The following is a 24,213-nucleotide window of genomic DNA, read 5'->3' as shown; positions in this document are numbered from 1 at the left end:
TATATAAAAGAAGATAGACCTAGAGCATATTTTTGTAAACATTGCCATCAATTTTTTAATATAATTTATTGTTGAATTGGTTTCCATATAACACCCAGTGCTCATCCCAACAAGTGCCCTCCTCCCTGCCCATCACCCACTTTCTCCTCTCCCCCACCCTCCATCAATCCTCAGTTTGTTCTCTGTATTTAAGAGTCTCTTGTGGTTTGCCTCCCTCCCTCCCTCTCTGTTGGTAACTCCTTTTTTTTCCCTTCCTCTCCCCCATGGGTTTCTGTTAAGTTTCTCAGGATCCACCTAAGAGTGAACACATATGGTATCTGTCTTTCTTTGCCTGACTTATTTCACTTAGCATAATACCCTCCATTTCCATTCACGTTGCTGCAAATGGCCAGATTTCATTCTTTCTCATTGCCAAGTAGTATTCCATTGTATATATAAACCACATCTTCTTTATCCATTCATCAATTGATGGACATTTGGGCTCTTTCCATACTTTGGCTATTGTTGAAAGTCCTGCTATAAACATTGGGGTACAAGTGCCCCTATGCATCAGCACTCCTGTATCCCTTGGGTAAATTCCTAGCAGTGCTATTGCTGGGTCATAGGGTAGATCTATTTTTAATTTTTTGAGGTACTTCCACACTGTTTTCCAGAGCAGCTGCACCAGTTTGCATTCCCACCAACAGTGCAAGAGGGTTCCCATTTCTCCACATCCTCGCCAGCATCTATAGTCTCCCGATTTGTTCATTTTAGCTACTCTGACTGGCATGAGGTGGTACCTCAATGTGGCTTTGATTTGTATTTCCCTGATGGTGAGTGATGTTGAGCATCGTTTCATGTGTCTGTTGGCCATCTGCGTGTCATCTTTGGAAGTGTCTGTTCATGTTTTCTGCCCATTTCTTCACTGGTGTGGAGTTTGGTGAGTTCTTTATAGATTTTGGATACTAGCCCCTTATCTGATATGTCATTTGCAAATATCTTCTTCCATACCATCGGTTGCCTTTTAGGTTTGTTGATTGTTTTCTTTGCAGTGTAGAAGCTTTTTGTCTTGATGAGGTCCCAGTAGTTCATTTTTGCTTTTAATTCCCTTGCCTTAGGAGATCTGTCGAGTAAGAAATTGCTGCGGCTGAGGTGAAAGAGGTTGTTGCCTGCTTTCTCCTCTAGGGCTTTAATGGTTTCCTGTCTCACATTCAGGTCTTTCATCCATTTTGAGTTTATTTTTGTGTATGGTGTAAGAAAGTGATCTAGTTTCATTCTTCTGCATGTCGCCATCCAGTTCTCCCAGCACCATTTGTTAAAGAGACTGTCTTTTTTCCATTAGATACTCTTTCCTGCTTTGTCAAAGATCAGTTGGTCATACATTTGTGGGTCCAATTCTGGGTTCTGTATTCTATTCCATTGGTCTATTTGTCTGTTTTTGTGCCAATACCATGCTGTCTTGATGATTACAGCTTTGTAGTAGAGGCTGAAGTCTGGGATTGTGATGCCTCCTGCTTTGGCCTTCTTCAAAATTACTTTGGCTATTTGGGGTCTTTTATGGCTCCATACAAATTTTTGGATTGCTTGTTCTAGCTTTGAGAAGAATGCTGGTGCAGTTTTGATTGGGATTACGTTGAATGTGTAGATTGCCTTGGGTAGTATTGACATTTTAACAATATTTATTCTTCCAATCCATGAGCATGGAATGTTTTTCCATTTCTTTGTGTCTTCTTTAGCTTCCTTCATAAGCTCTTTCTATAGTTTTCAGCATACATATCTTTTACATCTTTGGTTAGGTTTATTCCTAGGTGTTTTATGGTTCCTGGTGAGATTGTAATTGGGATCAGTTTCTTTATTTCTCTTTCTGTTGCTTCATTATTGGTGTATAAAAATGCAACTGATTTCTGTACATTGATTTTGTACCCTGCAACTTTGCTGAGTTCATGTATCTGTTCTAGCAGGCTTTTGGTGGAGTCTGTCAGGTTTGCCATGTAGAGTATCATGTTGTCTGCGAAAAGTGAAACTTTGACTTCATCTTTGCCAATTTGGATGCCTTTTATTTCATTTTGTTGTCTGATTGCAGATGCTAGGACTTCCAACACTGTGTTAAACAACAGTGGTAAGAGTGGACATCCTGTCGTGTTCCTGATCTCAGGGGGAAAGCTCTCAGTTTTTCCCCATTGAGGATATTAGCGTTGGGTCTTTCATATATGGCTTTTATGATCTCAAGGTATGATCCTTCTACCCCTAGTTTCTTAAGAGTTTTTGTGAAGAGAGGATGCTGTATTTTGTCACGTTCTTTTTCTGCATCTATTGACAAGATCCTAAGGTTCTTACCGTTTCTTTTATTAATGTGATGTATCACATTGATTGATTTGCAAATATTGAACCAGCCTTGCAGGCCAGGAATGAATCCCACTTGATCATGGTGAATAATTCTTTTTATATGCTGTTGAACTCGATTTGCTAGTATCTTCTTGAGAATTTTTGCATCCATATTCACCAGGGATATTGGCCTGTAGTTTTCTTTTTTTGCTGGGTCTCTGTCTGGTTTGGGAATCAAAGTAATGCTGGCTTCATAGAATGAGTCCAGAAGTTTTCCTTCCATCTCTATTTTCTGGAAGAACTTGATAAGGATAGGTATTAACTCTGCTTTAAATGTCTGGTAGAATGCCCCAGGGAAGCCATCTGGTCCACGACTCTTATTTGTTGGGAGATTTTTGATAACCAGTTCAATTTCTTTGCTGGTTATGGGTCTGTTCCAGTTTTCTATCTCTTCCTGTTTGAGTTTTGCTAGTGTGTGGGTGTTTAGGAATTTGTCCCTTTCTTCCAGATTGTCCAGTTTGTTGGCATATAGTTTTTCATAGTATTCCCTGATAATTGCTTATACTTCTGAGGGTTGGTTGTAATAAGTCCATTTTCATTCATGATTTTATCTATTTGGGTCCTCTCTCTTTTCTTTTTGAGAAGCCTGGCTAGAGTTTTATGAATTTTGTTTATTTCTTCAAAAAACTGACTCTTGGTTTCATTGATCTGTTCTACGGTTTGGTTTTTTGTTGTTGTTGTTTGTTTTGTTTTTGTTTATTCTATATTGTTTATTTCTGCTCTGATCTTTCTTATTTCTCATCTTCTGCTGAGCTTGGGGTGTCTTTGCTGTCCTGCTTCTAGTTCCTTTAGGTGTGCTATTAGATTCTGTATTTGGGATTTTTCTTATTTCTTGAGATAGGACTGGATTGCAATGTATTTTCCTCTTAGGACTGCCTTTGGCACATCCCAAAGGTTTTGGATTGTTGTGCTTTCTTTTTTCATTTGTTTCCATATATTTTTTAAAATTTTTTTTTTCAACGTTTTTTTATTTATTTTTGGGACAGAGAGAGACAGAGCATGAACGGGGGAGGGGCAGAGAGAGAGGGAGACAGAGAATCGGAAACAGGCTCCAGGCTCCGAGCCATCAGCCCAGAGCCTGACGCGGGGCTCGAACTCACGGACCGCGAGATTGTGACCTGGCTGAAGTCGGACGCTTAACCGACTGCGCCACCCAGGCGCCCCTGTTTCCATATATTTTTAAATTTCTTCTCTAATTGCCTGACTGACCAATTCATTCTTTAGTAGGATGTTCTTTACCCTTCATGATTTTGGAGGTTTTCCAGACTTTTTCCTGTGGTTTATCTCAAGTTTCATAGCATTGTGATCTGAAAGTGTGCATGGTATGGTCTCAATTCTTTTATATTTATTGAGGGCTATTTATGACCCAGTATGTGATCTGTCTTGGAGAATGTTCCATGTGCACTCGAGAAGAAAGTATATTCTGCTGCTTTAGGATGTAGAGTTCTAAATATATCTGTCAAGTCCATCTGGTCCAGTGTATCATTCGGGGCCCTTGTTTCTTTACTGATTTTCTGTCTAGATGATCTGTCCATTGATGTAAGTGCAATATTAAAGTCCCTTGCAATTACCACTTTGTTACCAATAAGATTGGCCATGTTTGTGATTGTTTTCTATATTTGGGTGCTTCTGAATTCGGAGCATAGACATTTATAATTGTTAGGCCTCCCTGATGGATAGATGTTGTAATTATCATATAATGCCCTTCTTCATCTCTTGTTACAGCCTTTGAAGTCTAGTTTGTCTGATATAAGTATGGCTACTCCAGCTTTCTTTTGACTTGCAGTAGCATGATAGTTCTCCATCCCCACACTTTCAGTCCTCAGGTCTAAAATGGGTTTCTTGTAGACAGCAAATAGATAGGCCTTGTCTTTTTAACCATTCTGATATCCCTGTGTCTTTTGATTGGAGCATTTAGTCCCTTTACATTCACTGTTTTTATTGAAAGATAAGGGTTTAGAGTCATTGGGTTATCTGTAGGTTTCATAGTTGTAGTGATGATGTTTCTGGTACTTTGTGGTCCTTGCAACATTCCACTCACAGGGTCCCCCTTAGGATCTCTTGTAGGGCTGGTTTAGTGGTGATGAATTCCTTCAGTTTTCGTTTGTTTGGGAAAACCTTCTCTCTCCTTCTATTCTGAATGACAGGCTTGCTGGATAAAGGATTCTTGGCTGCATATTTTTCCTGTTCATCACATTGAAGATTTCCTGCCATTCCTTTCTGGCCTGCCAAGTTTCATTAGATAGGTCTGTCACTAGTCTTATGTGTCTACCTTTGTATGTTAAGACCAATTATCTCTAGCTGTTTTCAGAATTCTCTCTTTATCCTTTTATTTTGCCAGTTTCACCATATGTCAGGCAGAAGATTGATTCAAGTTAGTCTGAAGGGAGTTCTCTGTGCCTCTTGGATTTCACTGTTTGTTCCCTTCCCCAGATTGGGGAAGTTCTCAGCTATGATTTGTTCAAGTATGCCTTCAGCCCCTTTCTCTCTCTCTCTTTTTCTTCTGGAATTCCTATGATACTGATATTGTTCCACTTGATTGAATCACTTAGTTCTTTAATTCTCTCCTCGTGATCCTGGATTATTTTATCTCTCTTTTTCTGAGCTTCCTCTTTTCCATAATTTTATCTTCTAATTCACCTATTCTCCCCTCTCCCTCTTCAATCCATGCTGTGGCCATCTCCATTTTATTTTGCACCTAATTTATAGCATTTTTAATTCATCATGACTATTTTTTAGTTCCTTGATCTCTGCAGCAATAAATTCTCTGCTGTCTTCTATGCTTTTTTGAAGCCCAGGGATTAGTCTTATGACTATTATTCTAAATTCTTGTTCAGTTACATTGTTTATATCTGTTTTGATCAATTCTTTAGCTGTCCCTTCTTCCTGGAATTTCTTTTGAGGAGAATTCGTCTGTTTCATCATTTTGGCTAGTTTTCTGTCCCTTATGAGTTTTAAAAGCTTGTTATGTGCTCTGCACCTGTGAGCACTGCTATATTAAAGGGGGTCATACACTGTCCAGGGCCTGGCCCTTCAGGAGGTGTTTTTTGGGGAGTGTTACTTGTTCTCTGTTGTTGTGACTTTGGTAATTTTATTTCCCTACTTGTAATGATCTTTTGGACCCTCCACCAGGTGTGCTTTGATTTGTTCCTTGAAGTAGCCCTAGAAAGGAAAACAAACAGACAAACAGGAAACAAAAACACACAAACATGAGACAAATAAAACAAACAAACAATGCAAAAGCGAAAAACCAGAAACACCAGCTATAAGTAAAGAACAGGGTAGAGCTGATGGAAGAGCATATACAAAGAGAGAAATGACTGGGGTTGGTGCGGGGGGGTGGGGAGGGAGAAAACAATAAACATTGACTAGGCAGAGAGACTAAACAGCTTAATCCAGAGAGAGAGAAAGGAAAATAAAGAAGGAGGAGGGAAAAAGAAAGGAAGATAAAGTTACCCAGACAGAGAAACTATACGGCTTGATTATTCCAGAGAGAGAGAACAGAAAGTAAAGAAGGAGGTGTAGAACATGTATCAGGGGAATGGATTAAGTATGTCTGCTTAAACAAACCAACAACTGGAATATCCAGCCTAGAGGAGGGAAGAAATAAGAAGGAGAAAAGGAAGGAAGAATATACTGAGTCACAAGAATTGTCCTAGAATTAATCCAGGCAATTCAGCAGTGCTGGTCTGGAGGAGGGGGCCATCTGGTTCCTCAGCGTCTATCCCGCTCCAGTAGACACACAGTTACCTGGGATGGAGGGACATGGTTTGGTGTAGGCAGGTCCGCCTCCACTGTGGGCCCTGAGGACTGATCCCTGAGGCCCTGCCTTGGTGGTGGTGGGGAGAAAAATGGCAACCCCCCCCCCAGTCTCTTCTTCACACACCTAGTGTCCCAAATCACTCTGTTGGAGTCGTCCTCACTGTGCTGCTGGTGCAGATGGGGCAGTCTGTCTCACTCCATCGACTCCCATGCCCCGGCACTTGGCTGGGATTTAAACTTGTGCTCTGTGCGCCTTGGCACTGGGGAAGCGCTTCTCTATGCTGATATGTGGTCCCAGCTGGTTTTGTCCCGTGCAGCAGCACTTCAGGGAGGTGACCACTTTCTCCTATTGTGGACTGTGCCCCTAATCTACCACTGAACCCGGGGGTGGCTCCCCTTTTCCCCAAGTCACGAATAGGGCAGCCAGCCCCAATCTGGAGAAAGCTCTGCAGTTAGAGATGGGATCCCTCTCCGTCCCTGTCAGAGGTTTTTCTCTCGTTCACATACAGTCCTATGCTTCCCGAGACACTCTTTCTTTTCCCTTTGTCTCTCTGCAGAAGGGGATCCTTCTCCTCCATGCCTACATGGCCCGTTTTATGTCCTGCCGTTCACAGTCACCCACCTATGGACCGTCTGGTTGTCCTGATGTCTCCCTGTTAGACTCAGTCTCTTTTCTTCCAGACTTTTGGGGTTCAGAGTCCTTTGGCTTCAACCCTTCTTTGTTTGAGAGACGCAGGAAGTATGGATCTCCCTACTTCTCTACCATATTGGCCCCTCCACCTAGAGCTGTTTCTTAAGAGATAAACAGAGCCATTGAATGAGGCTGAGGGGGTGAGCAGTCAAGATGTCATTTGATGCAAGAGATAATGTGAGCTACATTGATAGGTGATTTCCTCTAATGTCCATATATCCATATAGCCTATTTGGGCCGTAGTAGCAGATTTAATGAAAGATCTGATCCTTAAACTTTCAAATTATAACCCATTTAGGAAGAACAAAAATGTCATGGCCTCTCTACTGTATTCATGGTCACATGGGTTAGTTTACTGTTGCTGCTAAAGAGAGCCTATACCTTACAGATTTTGCACAGTGCATCTCACTGGCATAACCTCCATTACTTCCAGAGCCAAAAGGGAGTCTCAGAAATAGTTTTTGGCCTTCTGGCCCTTCCTATCTAGAAAGGTAGTACAGAGGAATATGGAAATGAATGCTGAGGGCCTCGGACAATAACCATCTCAAGACAACACTGACAATGCAAGGAAAACCAAGTGTTCTTACCTATTTAAGGAACACTATTATCTGCTCCTGTACATTTGTGCTAGAGCTTTGAAGTACTGCCAAGTTTTGCATAGAAGCCAGACTTCATAGTGGAAGTGTCCTCAAGACACACGAGTCCATGTGCCGTTTTGTTAATGACCATTAATTAGTAACCCTTAATAACTCAGTAGGTTACGAGTAAGTAGCTCTTGTTGCCATGTAAAAATGTGTGTGGATCTGAGCATGATTGATTATAAGAACTTAAGGAAGGATGTGACCCTGAGGTCAGGAAATCCTCATGACCATCAGTGGGCCTTGAATTATACTTTGAGAAACAGTGACCTGAGCTGTGGTTCTCAAACCATCAGAATGGTTTACAGAACTACTAAAGAACACCCTGGCTCATTCCAGTAGGTCAGGATCTGGTCCATTAATTTTTACAATTTTCCCAGGTGATTCTGGTGCCAACCATCATTTGAGAGCCACTGAGCTCATAAATTTGAAAGGTGTAGGTTAAATTTTGGAGACTCTTGCAAAATGAAGCCACCAAATTGTACAGAGGGGAGGTTCCAGGTTTTTTGGGGCATGAAGGTTCTACATTTTTAGGGACTCTCCATAAAAGAATGCAAAGTTATGAATGCAAAATTAGGTATAAAAGTGAATATTTACTTCTAATAAAACAAATCACAACAAAATATCGAAACCTTAAAGATTCAGGTCCCTTTTCTCTTTAGACAGGTTATCATAAATATTCACCTGGAAGATTCCTAACTACAGCCTGGCCTTCCGCTGTTCCCCCACCCTGCCCCCTCCCAGAACACGATTCAGCTCCCAGCAATTACCTGCAGATTAGGATCCTTGAAGCTGAACTTCATTAGCTTCACTGTAAAATTGCTTGTGGTCTGAGTCTTGCCCAACCTTTTCTTTTCCCTTCTCTAATCCATGCCATGCACTGTTGTCAGAAGCCTGTTGTCCTAGTCTGGGTATTAGCGGGTAGGTGCCGGGGCTAACATGGGATATTCCTCTTAGAAGGAGGACAGAAGGAATCTTTCAATTATAAGACACTGTGTTACCAAAACCGAACCTGTAGTGTATACACATTCAATCCTAGCTCCTCTGGTTATTGTGTGATCTCATGCGTATCACTTGGCTTTTTTTTTGAATCTGTAAAATGGAGACTAAAACCACGCCTACCTCACAAGGGATGTTGTGAAGTTTAAACAAGAGAATGCATGAGACAAGCTTATCACAGGACCTATAATATAGCCAGTGCTCAATAATTTATCTGTAATCGTGATTTCAGAGTTAAACATATATAGCAGAATAACACATATTTGATTGTGCTGATGAAAGCAGTACATTGAACAGTCTGGAATAGAGATAGCTAGTCATTTTAATCTGGCTTGATCTCATTATTACCATTGTGTTTACTTTCCTCATTAAGTTTTTATTTAGGCCAGTGTCTTTTGAACAGTGTTCACTGATTCCCCAGAGTTCCTTGGTCTTCCCTTAGACCTTCACCCATGCCTCAGCCAAATAACCTCTGCACTGATCTCTTTTATCTTTAGATTTCTAAATGTTTTCTCTACAGAAACAGGTTTTAAGTAGTTTCTAATTCCAGTGTATCATGTGGGGATGAAGAGAGCCAAGAGTGTTACTGTATTCAGTGTGATAGGGAAACTCATTAAAACGTGATGGGATCATTCACATTTGTCTAATTATATTAGTTAGGCAGTGTCCGTTTCCTTCCCAGGAGCATAAGCTTGGAAAAAAAATTAAACCACTCCTTGTTTCCTGAAATTTCCATTTCTCAAGTACAGTGTTCGATCTAACAAGACCTGCTGTTTTGCCACATCCTTGTATAGTCTTTATTGCCTCTCTCCACCTTCTACTTCCCACCTTCACTTAACACTGTAAGAAAGCCTGGAACACAGATGCTGGAATAGTCTCCATGGCAACTGGGCTTGTTACTAACAAGGTCATGGCTTTGTTTCTATCCCCACACGTGCCAGCTTCACAACCAGAAGCCATGTTCCTGCAGCAAAGATTGCACCCTACCCCTGGCCAGCTGTCTCCTAGGGGCACCAAGCCAGGCACATGGGACCCAAGAGCATATACAGCTCAGGATATAGTCACCATCACTCTGAGCAGAGCTTGAAGCTGAGTCACTGATGTCTTCTTCAGAGGGGATGAATAGCTCTCTCACCTGAATACCAGAGTTCTCTTGCAAAGTAGATCTCCAGGCTTCTGCAGAGCAACCCGGGGAGCCAGGTCACTTAGAGAAGAGATAGCTTCTCCTTCTTACTCCATTGGCTCAGCATTGTAGATGTCTGTCCACCCTTTCATCCCCCACCCCCTCCAGGCCTCTGTCCATCCACTGTATGGATAGATAGTGACACAGTGGCTATGACAGTGTTCAGTGACAGTGGCACAGAGTTACCAGTCTCTGACAATCTTTGAGCACTTACTCAGTGCCCAGCACTGTGCTGAATAAGGTCCAGACATAATCTCATGTCCTTAGTTTTATGAGTATAGGAATTATTATCATAATACCTGTCTTACCCACAACAAAATGGTCAGAGAAATTAATTCATTTCCCCAAGATCGACAACTACTTACAGATACAGCAGCCACCCCCCACACACACTTCTATTCCATTTAACTGCTGCATCCCATTCTACCAAAACCTGATTCTTAGAAACCTGACCTCAAAACCTATTGAGTGCTCACAGTAGTTACTTACTTCCAGTTTAATCTCAGCTACATTTCTTGTGAAAAATTGATAGATAAGAATGAGGGTGCCAGTAAATTCAGTGGCATAAAACAACATAAACTTATTACCTTACAAATTCTGGAAGTCGGATGTCTAAAATGGATTTCACCAGGCTGAAATCAAAGTGTTACTGGGGCTGTGTTCCTTCTGGAGGCTTAAAGGGACTCTTTTCTTACTTTTTCTAGCTCCTGGCCCCTTCCTCTGTATTAAAGCCAACAATGACAACTTGAGTGTTTGTCATATTGCATCACTCTGATACTGTCCTGCCTCCCTCTTGCTCAAAGACCCTCATGATTACTTTGGACCCATCTGGATAATCCCAGATCATCTTCTCATATTGAGATCACCTGATGAGCAACCTTACACCTTAATTCCCTTTTGCCATGTGATCTAACATTCAGTGGTTTCGTGGGTTAGAACGTGGGTATCTTGGAGGGCAGGCATTATCCCGCCTACCACATTCATGTATCGGAAACCAGGGTTAAAACAGAAGAAACATGGCAGTTCATCAGAACATACAGCCATGATCTCGTTTAGTTAATTTTGATGGTCCAAACTCAGCAACAAAAACGGTGTCCCACGGTAACTTGGCAATTTTAATGTATGAAATAACAATACTGATTTTGCTAAGTTAAAAATGTGCTGGTCCTGAAGTTTTCTGTGAACTCTCATTTTCAGCTAATTGATGGCAAAGAGATAAAGCACCTGAATGTCCAGTGGCTCCGAGCACACATGGGCATCGTGTCCCAGGAGCCCATCCTGTTCGACTGCAGCATTGGTGAGAACATTGCTTACGGAGACAACAGCCGGGTGGTGTCACAAGAAGAGATTGTGCGCGCGGCCAAGGAGGCCAACATCCACCCCTTCATTGAGACACTGCCTGACGTAAGTCTTTCTCCAGATTAGGAGCCCAGGAGCCTGTGGCAGCCTCCCTGACCCACAGTTTGATTTCTATAGGCCTGGTTTCCCAAAGGTGAAGAGAAGTGAGCAACCAAAATACACACCCACCTGTACACAACATCTACCCACACTTTGTATCCCCATTTGCTATTATGTTTGCCTGATTACCCAACTAGCTCTCCCTGTGAGCAAGCCTGACTGAACAGTGCATATCTGGGGCAGGCCTTTCCCTCTGAGACTAAGCATAGGGCTTGCAGGAGCAGGCACAAGCCCCTCTACCCCAATTTCTGCCTTCCGTCTGCCTCCTTGCTGCTCTCCCCCAAGCTGCAAACCTACCTGGGTGGAGTTGGGCCAGGCTGGAGAACTGAGCCCATGTCAGAAAGAAGGCTCTCCCTGAAAAGAGCTGAGCCCTTGGAGTGGATGTTGTAACATGTAATCTCTCACCATTGCACATTTCATGGGTCCCAGTCTCTGCTTATAGGGTTGATTATTGAAACCTTCTTTGGGGCTCCCAGGGCTGTCGTCTGTGGATGCCCTCTAAATTCTTCCTGGGAAGTTAGATAAAAGGAACCTCTTGCATTACCTTAAGCCCCTTAGGTCCTGCGTTGTTTTTTTTTTTTAATGTTTATTTATTTATTTTATTTTTTTAAGAGAGAGAGAGAGCAGGGGAGGGGCAGAAAGAGAAGGAGACAGAATCCCAAGCAGGCTCTGTGCTGTCAGCAAAGAACCCGGTGTGGGGCTCGATCCCATGAACCCTGAGATCATGACCTGAGCTGAAACCAAGAGTCAGACGCTTAACTGACTGAGCCACCCAGGTGCCCCAGGTTCTGCGTTTTGAAGTCACCTTGATCTGGTATATCTATACCCCCTCCCATTATTACTAGTTTTCTTATTAGGAAGCACCCCTAAAAATAAAGCTCAGTAGCCTCAAACCAGCAGAAGGCAATCTCCTTATGCAGAAAGATGGCAAAAACAGCTGGCTCTGTTTCCCAAGGTTTCCTTTACCTGAAGCTCTTCTTCCAATAACTTCTGCCACCACATCATAGACCTCCGGAGGAATTGTCCCTCTACCCTCCTTTTTTTAATTAAAAAAAAATTTTTTTTAATGTTTATCTATTCTTGAGAGAGTGGGGGGGGGGGGGGGGGATCTGAAGCAGGCTCCAAGCCCTGAGCTGTTAGCCCAGAGCCCGACAAGAGGCTTGAACTCATGAACCACTAGATCATGACCTGAGCCGAAGTCAGACGCTCAACCAACTGAGCCACCCAGGCTCCCCCTCTTCCCTCCTTTTAACCTTCTCGCCCAGCTGTGGATAATTGGTCCTTCCCAAGGCTAGAAAACTTGAAAGATATAGCTTCAACCCCCTTTACTAGTGATCTGTCATTAAGTATGTTCTAAAGTATGGGCATTGACCATCATATTAGAGCTGCTGCATCAGAAACTTTGGAGGTACAGTTTAGCAACGTGTGTTTTAATGGCCCAGTTACCAGGTTGCACTTTGAGAGCCACTGGGCTAGTGGTTAACAAAGACAAACACAGAGAGTAAATACTAACTAGCTTATTAAACATACCTTGTCCTCTGGCATTCATTATCTGTCTACCAGAGGAACCCAACCTTTCTGGGCTCCTGGGCTCTCGCACACAGAGCACACACCTATAGGGGTCATGATTCTTTCCCTCGGTGTCTAGATGCACAAACAGAAGGCAGAACTCCTTAAGTCTTATTTTTTCTGCCCAAGAACCCACTTCTTTACCTGAGTGTTTCCTACTAGGAATTCCTCACCCTGCAAGAAGCTAGTCTGGTTACCAGCTTCCTTCAGGGTGACGGCCCTGCCTTTGCCTGCTTCAACAAGATCGATATTGGCTCAGTACAACTTGAGAATGCCTGCACTCACATGGGACACACTTCATTGCTCCTGCCACCTTTTTTTCTTAATGTTTAATTATTTTTGAGAGAGTGTGAGTGGGGGAGGGGCAGAGAGGGAGAGGGAGAGAGAGAATCCCAAGCAGGCTCCTCATTGTCAGCACAGAGCCTGATGTAGAGCTTGACCCCACGAACTGTGTGATGTGACCTGAATGGAAGTCTAGAGTCGAACACTTAACTGATTGAGTCAGCCAGGTACCCTGTGGCTCCTGCCTTCTGAGGCACCTGCAGCTCCGGGATGGAGCCGGTCAAAAGCATCTGCTGGAGCCTCACCTGGGGTCCTCTGACTCCATCTGCACGTGGACATCTCAATCTGAGTGCCATTGAACTAGGGTTACCAGGTAAAGCAAATAAAAATAGGCAATCCTGTATAGAACATGAATTGTTGAGTCAAATTCTGGATGCAGGATCAGAGCCCACAGTATTGTTTTCTAGGTTGTGCATGCTGTCGTTTCTTGTTCCTCCTCTCCCTTATATATCCTCATAACTCCTGTTCCTATCCTCCTATTGAATAGTTAATGACAATTACCTACTGTGGGAAACTGTATCTGAAGAACTTTGGAAGAACTCTGAAATCAAAAAATTTTAGAGATTTTAGCTTTTAAAGTTAGATACCAAAGTGGAATTCCTTACCATCCATTAAAAGTATTGAAGCATTAGAAGATAGTTTATAAAAACAGATACCAAAAGGCTAGCATCCCAAGAATTGCTTCCCTCCCTGACTTTAAAATAATGCAGAGAGCACCACCTGCTGGTTGTAAGATGAGCTTCATTTATTTCTGCATGGCCTGTACAAGTCAGATTTCTTTCATCAAAACCAATCTTTGTCCCAAATATAATGAAATCAGAAGACTGGAAGAGACTAACATTATAAAAGTATTCTTCCTGATAAATTTATCGGCTTGTTTACACAAAAACATAACCTCTAAAACCCAAATGTCTGTTTTCAAGAAGAGAGATCAAACCTGCCGTTTAGAGCTCCATTTTTGTCATTTAATTCTCTATGAACCCATTCTCAGCTTCTGAACTTAAATTTATTGTGTGTGTTTATGGTAGTAGTTGTCCTGTTTTCTCTGAGCAAACTCTTCTTTAGAATTATCAGTTCTATGTTTCATAATAACAAAACCCTATTCACAGAAATATAACACCAGAGTAGGAGACAAAGGAACCCAGCTCTCTGGTGGCCAGAAGCAGCGCATAGCAATAGCTCGTGCCCTTGTGAGACAGCCTCGTATTTTGCTTTTGGATGAAGCTACATCAGCTCTGGATACAGAAAGTGAGAAGGTAAGAATTTAATCATTTGCACTCGAATTGGTTGTCCTTAAAAGGTTTACATTTATCTCCCTCTCTCTCTGCCCCTCCCCCACTCGCACTCTGTCTCTCTCTCTCTCTCTCTCTCTCTGTCAAAAATAAAGATTGAAAAAAAAAATTTTAAGGGGAACCTGGGTGGCTCAGTCGTTAAGTGTCCGACTTGGGCTCAGGTCATGATCTCGCAGTTCCTGAGTTTGAGCCCCGGGTCGGGCTCTGTGCTGACAGCTCAGAGCCTGGAGCCTGCTTCACATTCTGTGTCTCCCTGTCTCTCTGCCCCTCCCCTGCTAGAGTTCTCTCTCTCTCTCTCTCTCTCTCTCTCTCTCTCTCTATCTCTCTCTCTCTCTCTCTCTCTCTCTTATGCTTCTGTCTTCCAGAGTAGAGAACAAAATTCAGCCCAGATACGTTGATTGTTATTTATGTCTGCTGTCAGCAGAATTTAAACACTTTCTGTGGCTGTTATTCAAGAGAACAAGATGAAGTAGGGGAAATCAGTCTTATAGCACTTAGGCTCCAAAAAGCAGCCCTGGATCTCTGTATTGACCTACGAAGCTGTGTCAGGAAGCCAATTTCCTATTTCTACTGGTGGCATCTCCTCAGCAACTATATAAAAAAGCAGGAGGTTAATACCGTGCAAAAGCTGATGGTATCTTAAGATACATATTAGTAATCATTTTCAGTTTAAGAAAAAGTTGAGTATTCAGGTATCTGAAAGACAAGTTAATTCTGAGCCATATACTGTCTTAAAAATGCCAGAAGTTCAGCCTATGCTCAGTCTTCCTGAATTTGCTTTATTGCTGGACTGGAGGGTGGCTTTGAAGGATGTTGTGTGGGTGGACATACCTGTACACGTTTTTAAATGACCGGACAGACTGCATTTATTGTCATAACTTTGAAAACAGATAACTCCTGCCTCAGAACTAATCCACACTAGGATTATCTCCTGATATGACAGCTTCCTGGCTTTGTAAATTCTGTTATATTTCACTGATACCATTATTAAAATAGGAGGACCTATTGTTGGAAGAGAGTGAGCCTTATGAAGGAAGAAAGGAGAGGACTGTTTTTTTACCGGCATTAATGTATGTGGTTACTGATCAGGTTGTCCAAGAAGCCCTGGACAAAGCCAGAGAAGGCCGCACCTGCATCGTGATCGCTCACCGCCTGTCCACCATCCAGAACGCAGACCTAATAGTGGTGTTTCAGAATGGCAAGGTCAAGGAGCATGGCACACATCAACAGCTGCTGGCTCAGAAAGGCATCTACTTTTCCATGGTCAGTGTCCAGGCTGGAGCAAAGCGCTAGTGAACTGTGACCTTACGACCATATAAATATTTTCTATTTGTGTTAAAATATGGCATTTAATCAAAGTTAAAAAAGCGAGCGCGTCACTGGAAACGCTATGTAGAATTATCTGTTTAACATTTCCTTCCACAGCTGAAGATCATTCCACCAAGTTCAGAGCCGTCAGGCTTTATCATTAAAGGAATCGAAAGAAATATTATTGAAAGGAATAAAACACTGGTGTTAATTGCATTATAAAAATTTGTAGAATAATTCAAAGTAGATTTTGTTAATAAATAGTGTAATTTTTGTTTATATTTTCTTATTTGTAACTTACTGCCTTGCTGAAAGATAATAGAAGTGGCAAAAAGTGCTGAATGTTTGCGTAAAGTGCTATAATAAAACTAAACTTTTGTATGAGCACAGTCATCTTGTCTGAAATGCTTGTAAATGATCATCTCCCAATTGGAATATTGAAGATTATGTCTGCATTTGAAAAAAAAAAAAGACTTCTTTTAAAAACTCCCATTAATTGTGAGAATGTTAAATAGTGTAAATAATCCCTATTATACATGTCTATTCACACTGGGTCCTACAGAACCATCTGCTTTCATGCTTTGTGGGCTTGATCCTACTGGTTCTTACGTTTCCACATTATGATGGCTCTTAAACCAACCACATACATCAATACAGAATTTTAGAGGTGGGAGTGCAGCCAAGGATGCACAGTTGTTAAGTGTCTACTCTGATACACATCAAACATTTTGCCTTGCTCTGATAAAGGGCTCTTACGAGATTTTAATTTTTTTTTCCCTGAGAGGAAGAGAGTGAATCAGGGAGGGGCAGAGAGAGGGAGACACAGAATCTGAAGCAGGCTCCAGGCTCTGAGCTGTCAGCACAGAGCCTGACACGGGGCTTGATCTCACAACCCTGGGATTGTGACTTGAGCCAAAATTAAGAGTTGGATGCTGGGGGTGCCTGGGTCGCTCAGTTGGTTGGTTAAACATCCAGCTTCAATTCAGGTCATAATCTTATAGTCTGCGAATTTGAGCCCCATGTCAGACTCTGTGCTGACAGCTCAGAGCCTGGAGCCTGCTTCAGATTCTGTGTCTCCCTCTCTCTCTGCCCCTCCCCTGCTCACGCTTGTCTGTCACTCTCTGTCTCTCTCAAAAATAAACATTAAAAAAATAATAATAAATAAACATTAAAAAAATTAAAGAGTTGGATGCTCACCTGACTGAGCCACCCAGGTGCCCCTATTTTTGCATTTTAAAAAATGCAGTAACTCTTTTTCTGTTTTGATAATGAGTCACTTTTCCTGATAATTGGTTGCTTCCAAAGCTGATCCTTCTGGTGGCAGATGTATGCAAACACAATAACAAAATAGCACAAAAGAATGATATTCTGACTACAGCAACAACAACAACAACAAAAACCACTACAAATAAGGTTGAAAATAAGATTGAAAGACCAGCTGGGGAAGAGTATTTACCATATTTATTGAAAAGACTTGATGGGTCAGCTGCATGGCTCAGTTGGTTGAGTGTCCCACTTCGGCTCAGGTCATAATCTGACACTTGTGAGTTTGAGCCCTGCATCAGATTCAGATTCTGTTTCCTTCTCTCTCTGCCCCTCCCCCACTCACATTCTGACTCTTTTTCTCAAAATAAATTAAAAAAAAAAGACTTGATAACCTTACTATATAAAGAATTTTTTTAATGTTTATTTATCTTGAGAGAGAGAGCAGGGGAGGGGCAGAGAGAGGGAGAGAGAGAATTCCAAGCAGGCCCTGCACTGTCTCTGCAGAGCCCTACACTGGGCTTGATTTCATGAACTATGAGATCACAACCTGAGTTGGAAATCAAGAGTCAGATGCTCAGTGACAGACCCACTCAGGCACCCCATAAAGAATTTTAAAAGGAAAAAAAATGCCATCACCTCCAAAGAAAAATGGGCAAAGGACGTGATCAGGTAATTCCCAAGAAGAAATACATTTTTTAAATTAATTTATTGTTTAATTTACATCCAAGTTAGCATATAGTGCAACAATGATTTCAGGAATAGATTCCTTAGTGCCCCTTACCCATTTAGCCCATCCTCCCTCCCATAACCCCTCCAGTAACCCTCAGTTTCTTCTCCATATTTCTGAGTCTCTTATGTTTTGTCCCCTTTCCTGTTTTTATATATTACTTTTGCTTCCCTTCCCTTATGTTCATGTTTTGTATCTTAAAGTCCTCATATGAGTGAAGTCATAGGATATTTATCTTTCTCTGACTAATGTTGTTTAGCCTAATACCTTCTAGTTCCATCCACATGGTTGCAAATGGCAAGATTTCATTCTTTTTGACTACCAAGTAATACTCCATTGTGTGTGTGTGTGTGTGTGTGTGTGTGTGTGTGTATACACACCACATCTCCTTTATCCATTCATCTGTCGATGGACCTTTAGGCTTTTTCCATACTTTGGCTATTGTCGATAGCGCTGCTATAAATATTGGGGTACATGTGCCCCTTCGAAACAGCGCACCTGTATTCCTTGGGTAAATACCTAGTAGTGCAATTGCTGGGTTGTAAGGTAGTTCTATTTTTAATTTTTTGAGGAACCTACATACTGTTTTCCAGAGTGGCTGCACCAGTTTGCATTCTCACCAGCAGTGCAAAAGAGATCCTCTTTCTGCGCATCCTTGCCAACATGTCTTGTTCCCTGAGTTGTTAATTTTAGCCATTCTGATAGGTATGAGGTGGTATCTCATTGTGGTTTTGATTTGTATTTCCCTGATGAGTGATGTTGAGCATGTTTTCATGTGTCAGTTGGCCATCTGGATGTCTTCTTTGGAGAAGTGTCTGTTCCTTCCTGTCTTTTGCCCATTCCTTCCCTGGATTATTTGTTTTTGGGGTGTTGAGTTTGAGAAGTTCTTTAAAGATTTTGGATACTAACCCTTCATCTGATATGTCATTTGCAAAGATCTTCTCCCATCCCATCAGTTGCCTTTTAGTTTTCCTGATTGTTTCCTTTGCTATGCAAAAGCTTTTTATTTTAATGAGGTCCCAATAGTTCATTTGTGCTTTGGTTTCCCTTGCCTCCGGAGATGTGTTGAGTAAGTTGCTGCGGCTGAGGTCAAAGAGGTTTTTGCCTGCTTTCTTCTCTAGGATTTTGATGGCTTGCTTCCTACATTTAGGTCTTTCATCCATTTTGAGTTTATTTTTGTATATAGTGTAAGAAAGTGGTCCAGGTTCATTTTTCTGCATGTCGCTGTCCAGTTTTCCCAGCACCATTTGATGAAGAGACTGTCCTTATTCCATTGCATATTCTTTACTGCTTTGTCAAAGATTAGTTGGCCATACTTTTGTGGGTCCATTTCTAGGTTCTCTGTTCTGTTCCATTGATCTGAATGTCTGTTTTTGTGCCAGTTCCATACTGTCTGGATGCTTACAGCTTTGTAATACATCTTGAAATCCAGGATTGTGATGCCTCCAGCTTCAGTTTTCTTTTTCAAGATTTCTTTGGCTCTTTGGGCTCTTTTCTGCTTCCAAAAAGAAATATGTTTTTTTTTAAAAGTGCACAGTCTCAATAATGAAGGAAACGTAATAAAATAAAATACCCTGGAGGAATAACAGCAGTTTCATGGTGGAATAAAGATGTCCCTTGTTTTGAGGGCTCCTGGGTGGTTCAGTCAGTTAAGCATCTGACTTCAGCTCAGGTCATGGTCTCACGGCTCAGGAGTTCGAGCCTTGCATTGGGCTCTGCGCTGACAGCTCAGAGCCTGAAGACCACTTCAGATTCTGTGTCTCCTCTTTGCCCCTCCCCTGCTCATACTCTGTCTCTCTCTCCTTCAAAAATAAACAAACATTAAAAAAATTAAAATAAAAAAATATCCCTTGTTTTTTTCTCTCCACCTCAACAACAATAATTTAGCACCTATCAACAGACAAAAATGCCTCTGTGGGAGCTGTGAGATCCAGCACCATAAGCCATCAGTCCTGAGGAGTCTCACTGACTTGTGTGTCAGGAAATAGGCATACACATTTTAGTCCTGGCTATGGACGCTGCAGTGGCCTGTGAACTGTCTCCAAGCCCTCTCAGCCACAGTCCTAGAAAAAAAACACTGTGTTGGACAGTCACCCATGGATGAGAGAGACTTTGTAGAAGTTCAGGAGTCCAGAGGAGAACTTACAGCAAAAAAAAATTAGAACAACAACAAAAATACTAGCTTGAATGCATTGGAGAGGGTCAGAGGAACAGTTTGATTTGATTTATACCACCCTGCTCCCAAGGCAACATAACTGAGGGCCCAAGAAAGATCTTAGCCCCAGACTTCTCTTGTGGAGGGAAGTGAAAGGGTGAATGAGAACCTGACTTCCCCAGCTGTGCAGAATGCTGTACCTCCTCTGCCTCATCCAGAGGACTGAATCTAGAGCTGCATGGCTTTAGGAAATGGGAAGAAACTGAGAGAGCAGCAGATTGGACTCTCAGAGGTCATGGAAGGGACACAGATCCTACTAAGCATGTCACGGACTCTATCAAGAAACTCACCGGCAAGCCACCAGGAGTACCTTGCTTGCAGATCCCCTCAACTGGCCCACGGAGCACCCTAGTACTTAGTGTTCTTCACCCACACACACATAGCCCCTCCCAGTCCTGTGTCTGGATCTTTGTACAAGTTCCCAAAGGTGATGGCAAGAGCCATTAAGCATACACAGAAGACTGACCCGAATCTGTGGGCCAGGGAGAGACACAAACTTGAGCTTTACTGCTACTTTGAGTAAAACAAAAGGAAGACAGTCAAAACATGGCCTGGTGTGGAGTCAAGAGAAGGCACACAAGCTTAAGAACTCTTCCAATAAAGGAGTAAAAAGTGTGGATCAGCTGTATCCATAGAGAGTCTAATGAAACCTTCAAATTACTAGCAGAGCTGAGGAAAGATATTTCTCTCCTGATGACAGTCAATAAAGACTGGAGATGACTGGTACTTTGCATGGGAAGATAGTAATGCAAAACTTCAAGAAATATGAAAAATCAAGGAAACATGACACCATCAAAGGGTCACAATTAATTTTCCAGTAATTGGTCCTGTGACATGGAGCTCTGTGATTTATCTGGTAAAGAATTCAAAATAGCAGGGGTTTTTTTCAATATATAAAATTTATTGTCAAATTGGTTTCCATACAACACCCAGTGCTCATCCCAAAAGGTGCCCTCCTCAATACCCATCACCCACCCTCCCCTCCCTCCCACCCCCCATCAACCCTCAGTTTGTTCTCAGTTTTTAAGTGTCTCTTATGCTTTGGCTCTCTCTCACTCTAACCTCTTTTTTTTTTCCTTCCCCTCCCCTATGGGTTTCTGTTAAGTTTCTCAGGATCCACATAAGAGTGAAACCATATGGTATCTGTCTTTCTCTGTATGGCTTATTTCACTTAGCATCACACTCTCCAGTTCCATCCAGGTTGTTACAAAGGGCCCTATTTCATTCTTTCTCATTGCCACGTAGTACTCCATTGTGTATATAAACCACAATTTCTTTATCCACTCATCAGTTGATGGACATTTAGGCTCTTTCCATAATTTGGCTATTGTTGAGAGTGCTGCTATAAACATTGGGGTACAAGTGCCCCTATGCATCAGTACTCCTGTATCCCTTGGGTAAATTCCTAGCAGTGCTATTGCTGGGTCATAGGGTAGGTCTATTTTTAATTTTCTGAGGAACCTCCACACTGTTTTCCAGAGTGGCTGCAGCAATTTGCATTCCCACCAACAGTGCAAGAGGGTTCCCGTTTCTCCACATCCTCTCCAGCATCTATAGTCTCCTGATTTGTTCATTTTGGCCACTCTGACTGGCGTGAGGTGATATCTGAGTGCGGTTTCAAAATAGTTTTAAGGAAATTTGATGAACTTGAAGATAACACGGAAAGATAATTCAACAAAACCAAGAAAACAATACATAAACAAAATGAGAATTTTAACAAAGAGATGGAAAATATAAAAAAGAACCAAGCAAATTCTGGAGCTGAAGAATATAATGAATGAAATGAAAAATGTAATGGAGATCATTAACAGAAAAGATTAGTCAGAAGAAAGAGTCTGTAAGAAATAAGACAACAATTTTGAGACTATCCAGTCAGAGGAGAACAAAGGAAAATGAATGAAAAAGAGTGAAGAAAGCCTATGTGATCCATAGAATATCATCAAAGGAACCAGTTTCTGAATCATTAGAGTTTCAGAAGGAGAAGAGAGGGAGAAGGGAACAGAAAACTTATGTAAAAAAATAATAGCTGAGAACATCCCAAGCCTGGGAAGAAATTGGATATTCAAGTTCACAAAGCTCATAGATCACCAAATAAAATCAACTTAGATCCCCTTCCATACATATTACAATAAAACTATCAAAAATTAAAGACAAAGACTCTTAAATGTAGGAAGAGAAAAATTAAAAGCTTGTACCTTACAAGGGGCCCCTATAAGGCTAATCCTTGGGTTTTTCAACAGGAACTTTGTTGGCCAGGAGACAGTGGGCTGATACATTCCAAGTGCTGGAAAAAAAAATCCCTGCCAACCTGTCTGGCACAGTTCTTCAGAAATGAAGGAGAGAGACTTTCCCAGACAAACAAAATCTGAGGGAATTTATCACCACTAGACCTGCCTTACTAGAAATGCTGAAAACAGTTTTTCAAGCTGAAATGAAATGATGCTAATTAGTAACATGAGAACATATGAAAATTTACAACATACTGGCAAAGCTAAGTATGTAGTCAAATTTATAATACTCTAATACTATAATATGGTTAAGTGTGTTAAATGCTTAACTCTAATATAAAGGTTAATGGACAATAGTGTTAAAATAACTATATAGCTGTAATAATTTGTTAATGAGTATATAATGCAAAAGAGGTAATTTGTGACATTAAAAACATAGAAAGGGGCAATAAAAGGTTAGTATTTTTGTATGCTAGTTTATGTATGTTTTGTAAAATACTCTGTTATAAGATGTTTTATGTTAGCCGCATGGCAACCACAAAGCAAAAACCTACAATAGAGTCACAAAAGATAAAAAGAAGGAAATCAAAAGTTACCACTATGGAAAATCATCAATTCGCAAAGGAAGGCAGCAAGAGAAGAAAGAAACAAGGGAACTACCAAACAGCCAGAAACAATAATATGGCATTACAAGTCCTCTCTATCAATAATTATTCAATGTAAATTGAATTCTCCAATCAAAAGAATAGAGTGGTTAGATGAGTAACAAAACAAGATGCAACTCTATGCTGCCTATGAAGAGACTCACTTCAGCTTTAATGACACACACAGACTAAAAGTGAAGAGATGGAAAAAGATATTCCATGCAATAGAAACCAAAAGAAATCAGGGGTAGCTGTACTTATATCAGACAAAATAGACTCTAAGCCAAAAACGGTAACAAAAGAAAAGAAGGTCTTTATATAACGATAAAGGGGTCAGTTCAGTAAGAAGATATAATAATTGTAAATACATATGCACCTAACATCAGAGAATCTAATATATTAAGCAAATACTACAAGACAGGAAGGGAGAAATAGACAATACAATAATAGTAGGACACTTCAGACAATTCCAGAGGACTTCAGTACCCCACTTTCAACAATGGATTGATCATCCAGACAGAAAATCAACAAAGAAAAGTTGGACTTGAACTACACTTTAGACCAAATGGTTTAACAGATGTAAAGAACATTCCATCCAATAGTTACAGAATATATGTTCTTCTCAAGCACACATGGAGCATTCTTCAGAATAGGTCATGTGAGAGGTCACAAGTCATAGCAAATTTAAGAAGATTGAAATCCTACCAAATATCTGTACTGACCCCAGTAATATGAAACTTGAAATCAATAACAGGAGGAAAGCTGGAAAATTCATAATAATGTGGAAATTAAATAACATGCTCCTCAACAAGCAATGAGTGAAAAAAGAAATCAACATGGAAATAAAAAAATATCTTGAAACAAATAAAAATATTGAATTGAATGAAAATGGAAACACAACATACTAAAACCTATGAGATGCAGCAAAGGTAATTCTAAGAGAGAAATTTATAGATACAAATATCTACATTAAGGAAGATCTAAAATAACCTAACTTTACACCTTAAGGAACTAGAAAAAAGAAAACAAACTAAGCCCAAAGTTAGCAGCTGGAAGGAAAAAACAAAGATCAGAGCAGAAATAAATGAAATAGAGACCAGAAAAACAATAGAAAAGATCGATGAAATTAAAAGTTGTTTTTTTGAAAAGATAAACAAAGGTGACAAAACTTTAGTTAGACTGAGGAAAACAGAGAGACAAGTCAAATAAAATCAGAAATGAACCCCCAACTAATACCACAGAAATTCAAAGGTTTATAAGAGATTACTATGATTACATGCCAACACATTGGATAAATCTAGAAGAAATGGATAAATTTCTAGAAGCATACACCCTACCAAGACTGAATTGTGAAGAAATAGAAAATCTGAATAGACTAGAAACAAATGAGGAAATTGAATCTGTAATCAAAAACCAACGAAGAAGAGCCCAGGATCAGATGCTTTCACTGGTAGATTCTACATTAAAGAATTAACGCTACGCCTTCTCAAACTCTTCCAAAAAAAATTAAGAGGAGAAAATACTTCA

The 24,213-nt window shown here is 41.0% G+C and overlaps 1 protein-coding gene across 2 annotated transcripts in view; it reads left to right on the top strand.

The window, feature by feature from the left end:
• Nucleotides 1-24,213, top strand: part of ABCB1 (ATP binding cassette subfamily B member 1) — a 208,364-nt gene that overhangs the window by 93,919 nt on the left and 90,232 nt on the right. For both annotated transcript variants that reach the window (XM_042965581.1, XM_007076760.3), the window contains exons 26-28: nt 10,835-11,041; nt 14,116-14,262; nt 15,388-15,561. In XM_042965581.1, coding sequence (XP_042821515.1) covers nt 10,835-11,041; nt 14,116-14,262; nt 15,388-15,561 — 528 coding nt within the window. The remainder of the gene's footprint in view (nt 1-10,834; nt 11,042-14,115; nt 14,263-15,387; nt 15,562-24,213) is intronic.

Source organism: Panthera tigris, chromosome A2, assembly GCF_018350195.1.
Source record: "Panthera tigris isolate Pti1 chromosome A2, P.tigris_Pti1_mat1.1, whole genome shotgun sequence".
Lineage (NCBI taxonomy): Eukaryota > Metazoa > Chordata > Mammalia > Carnivora > Felidae > Panthera > Panthera tigris.
The sequence above is the reverse complement of the archived record's forward strand: the minus strand, read 5'-3'. Positions and strand labels throughout refer to the sequence as shown.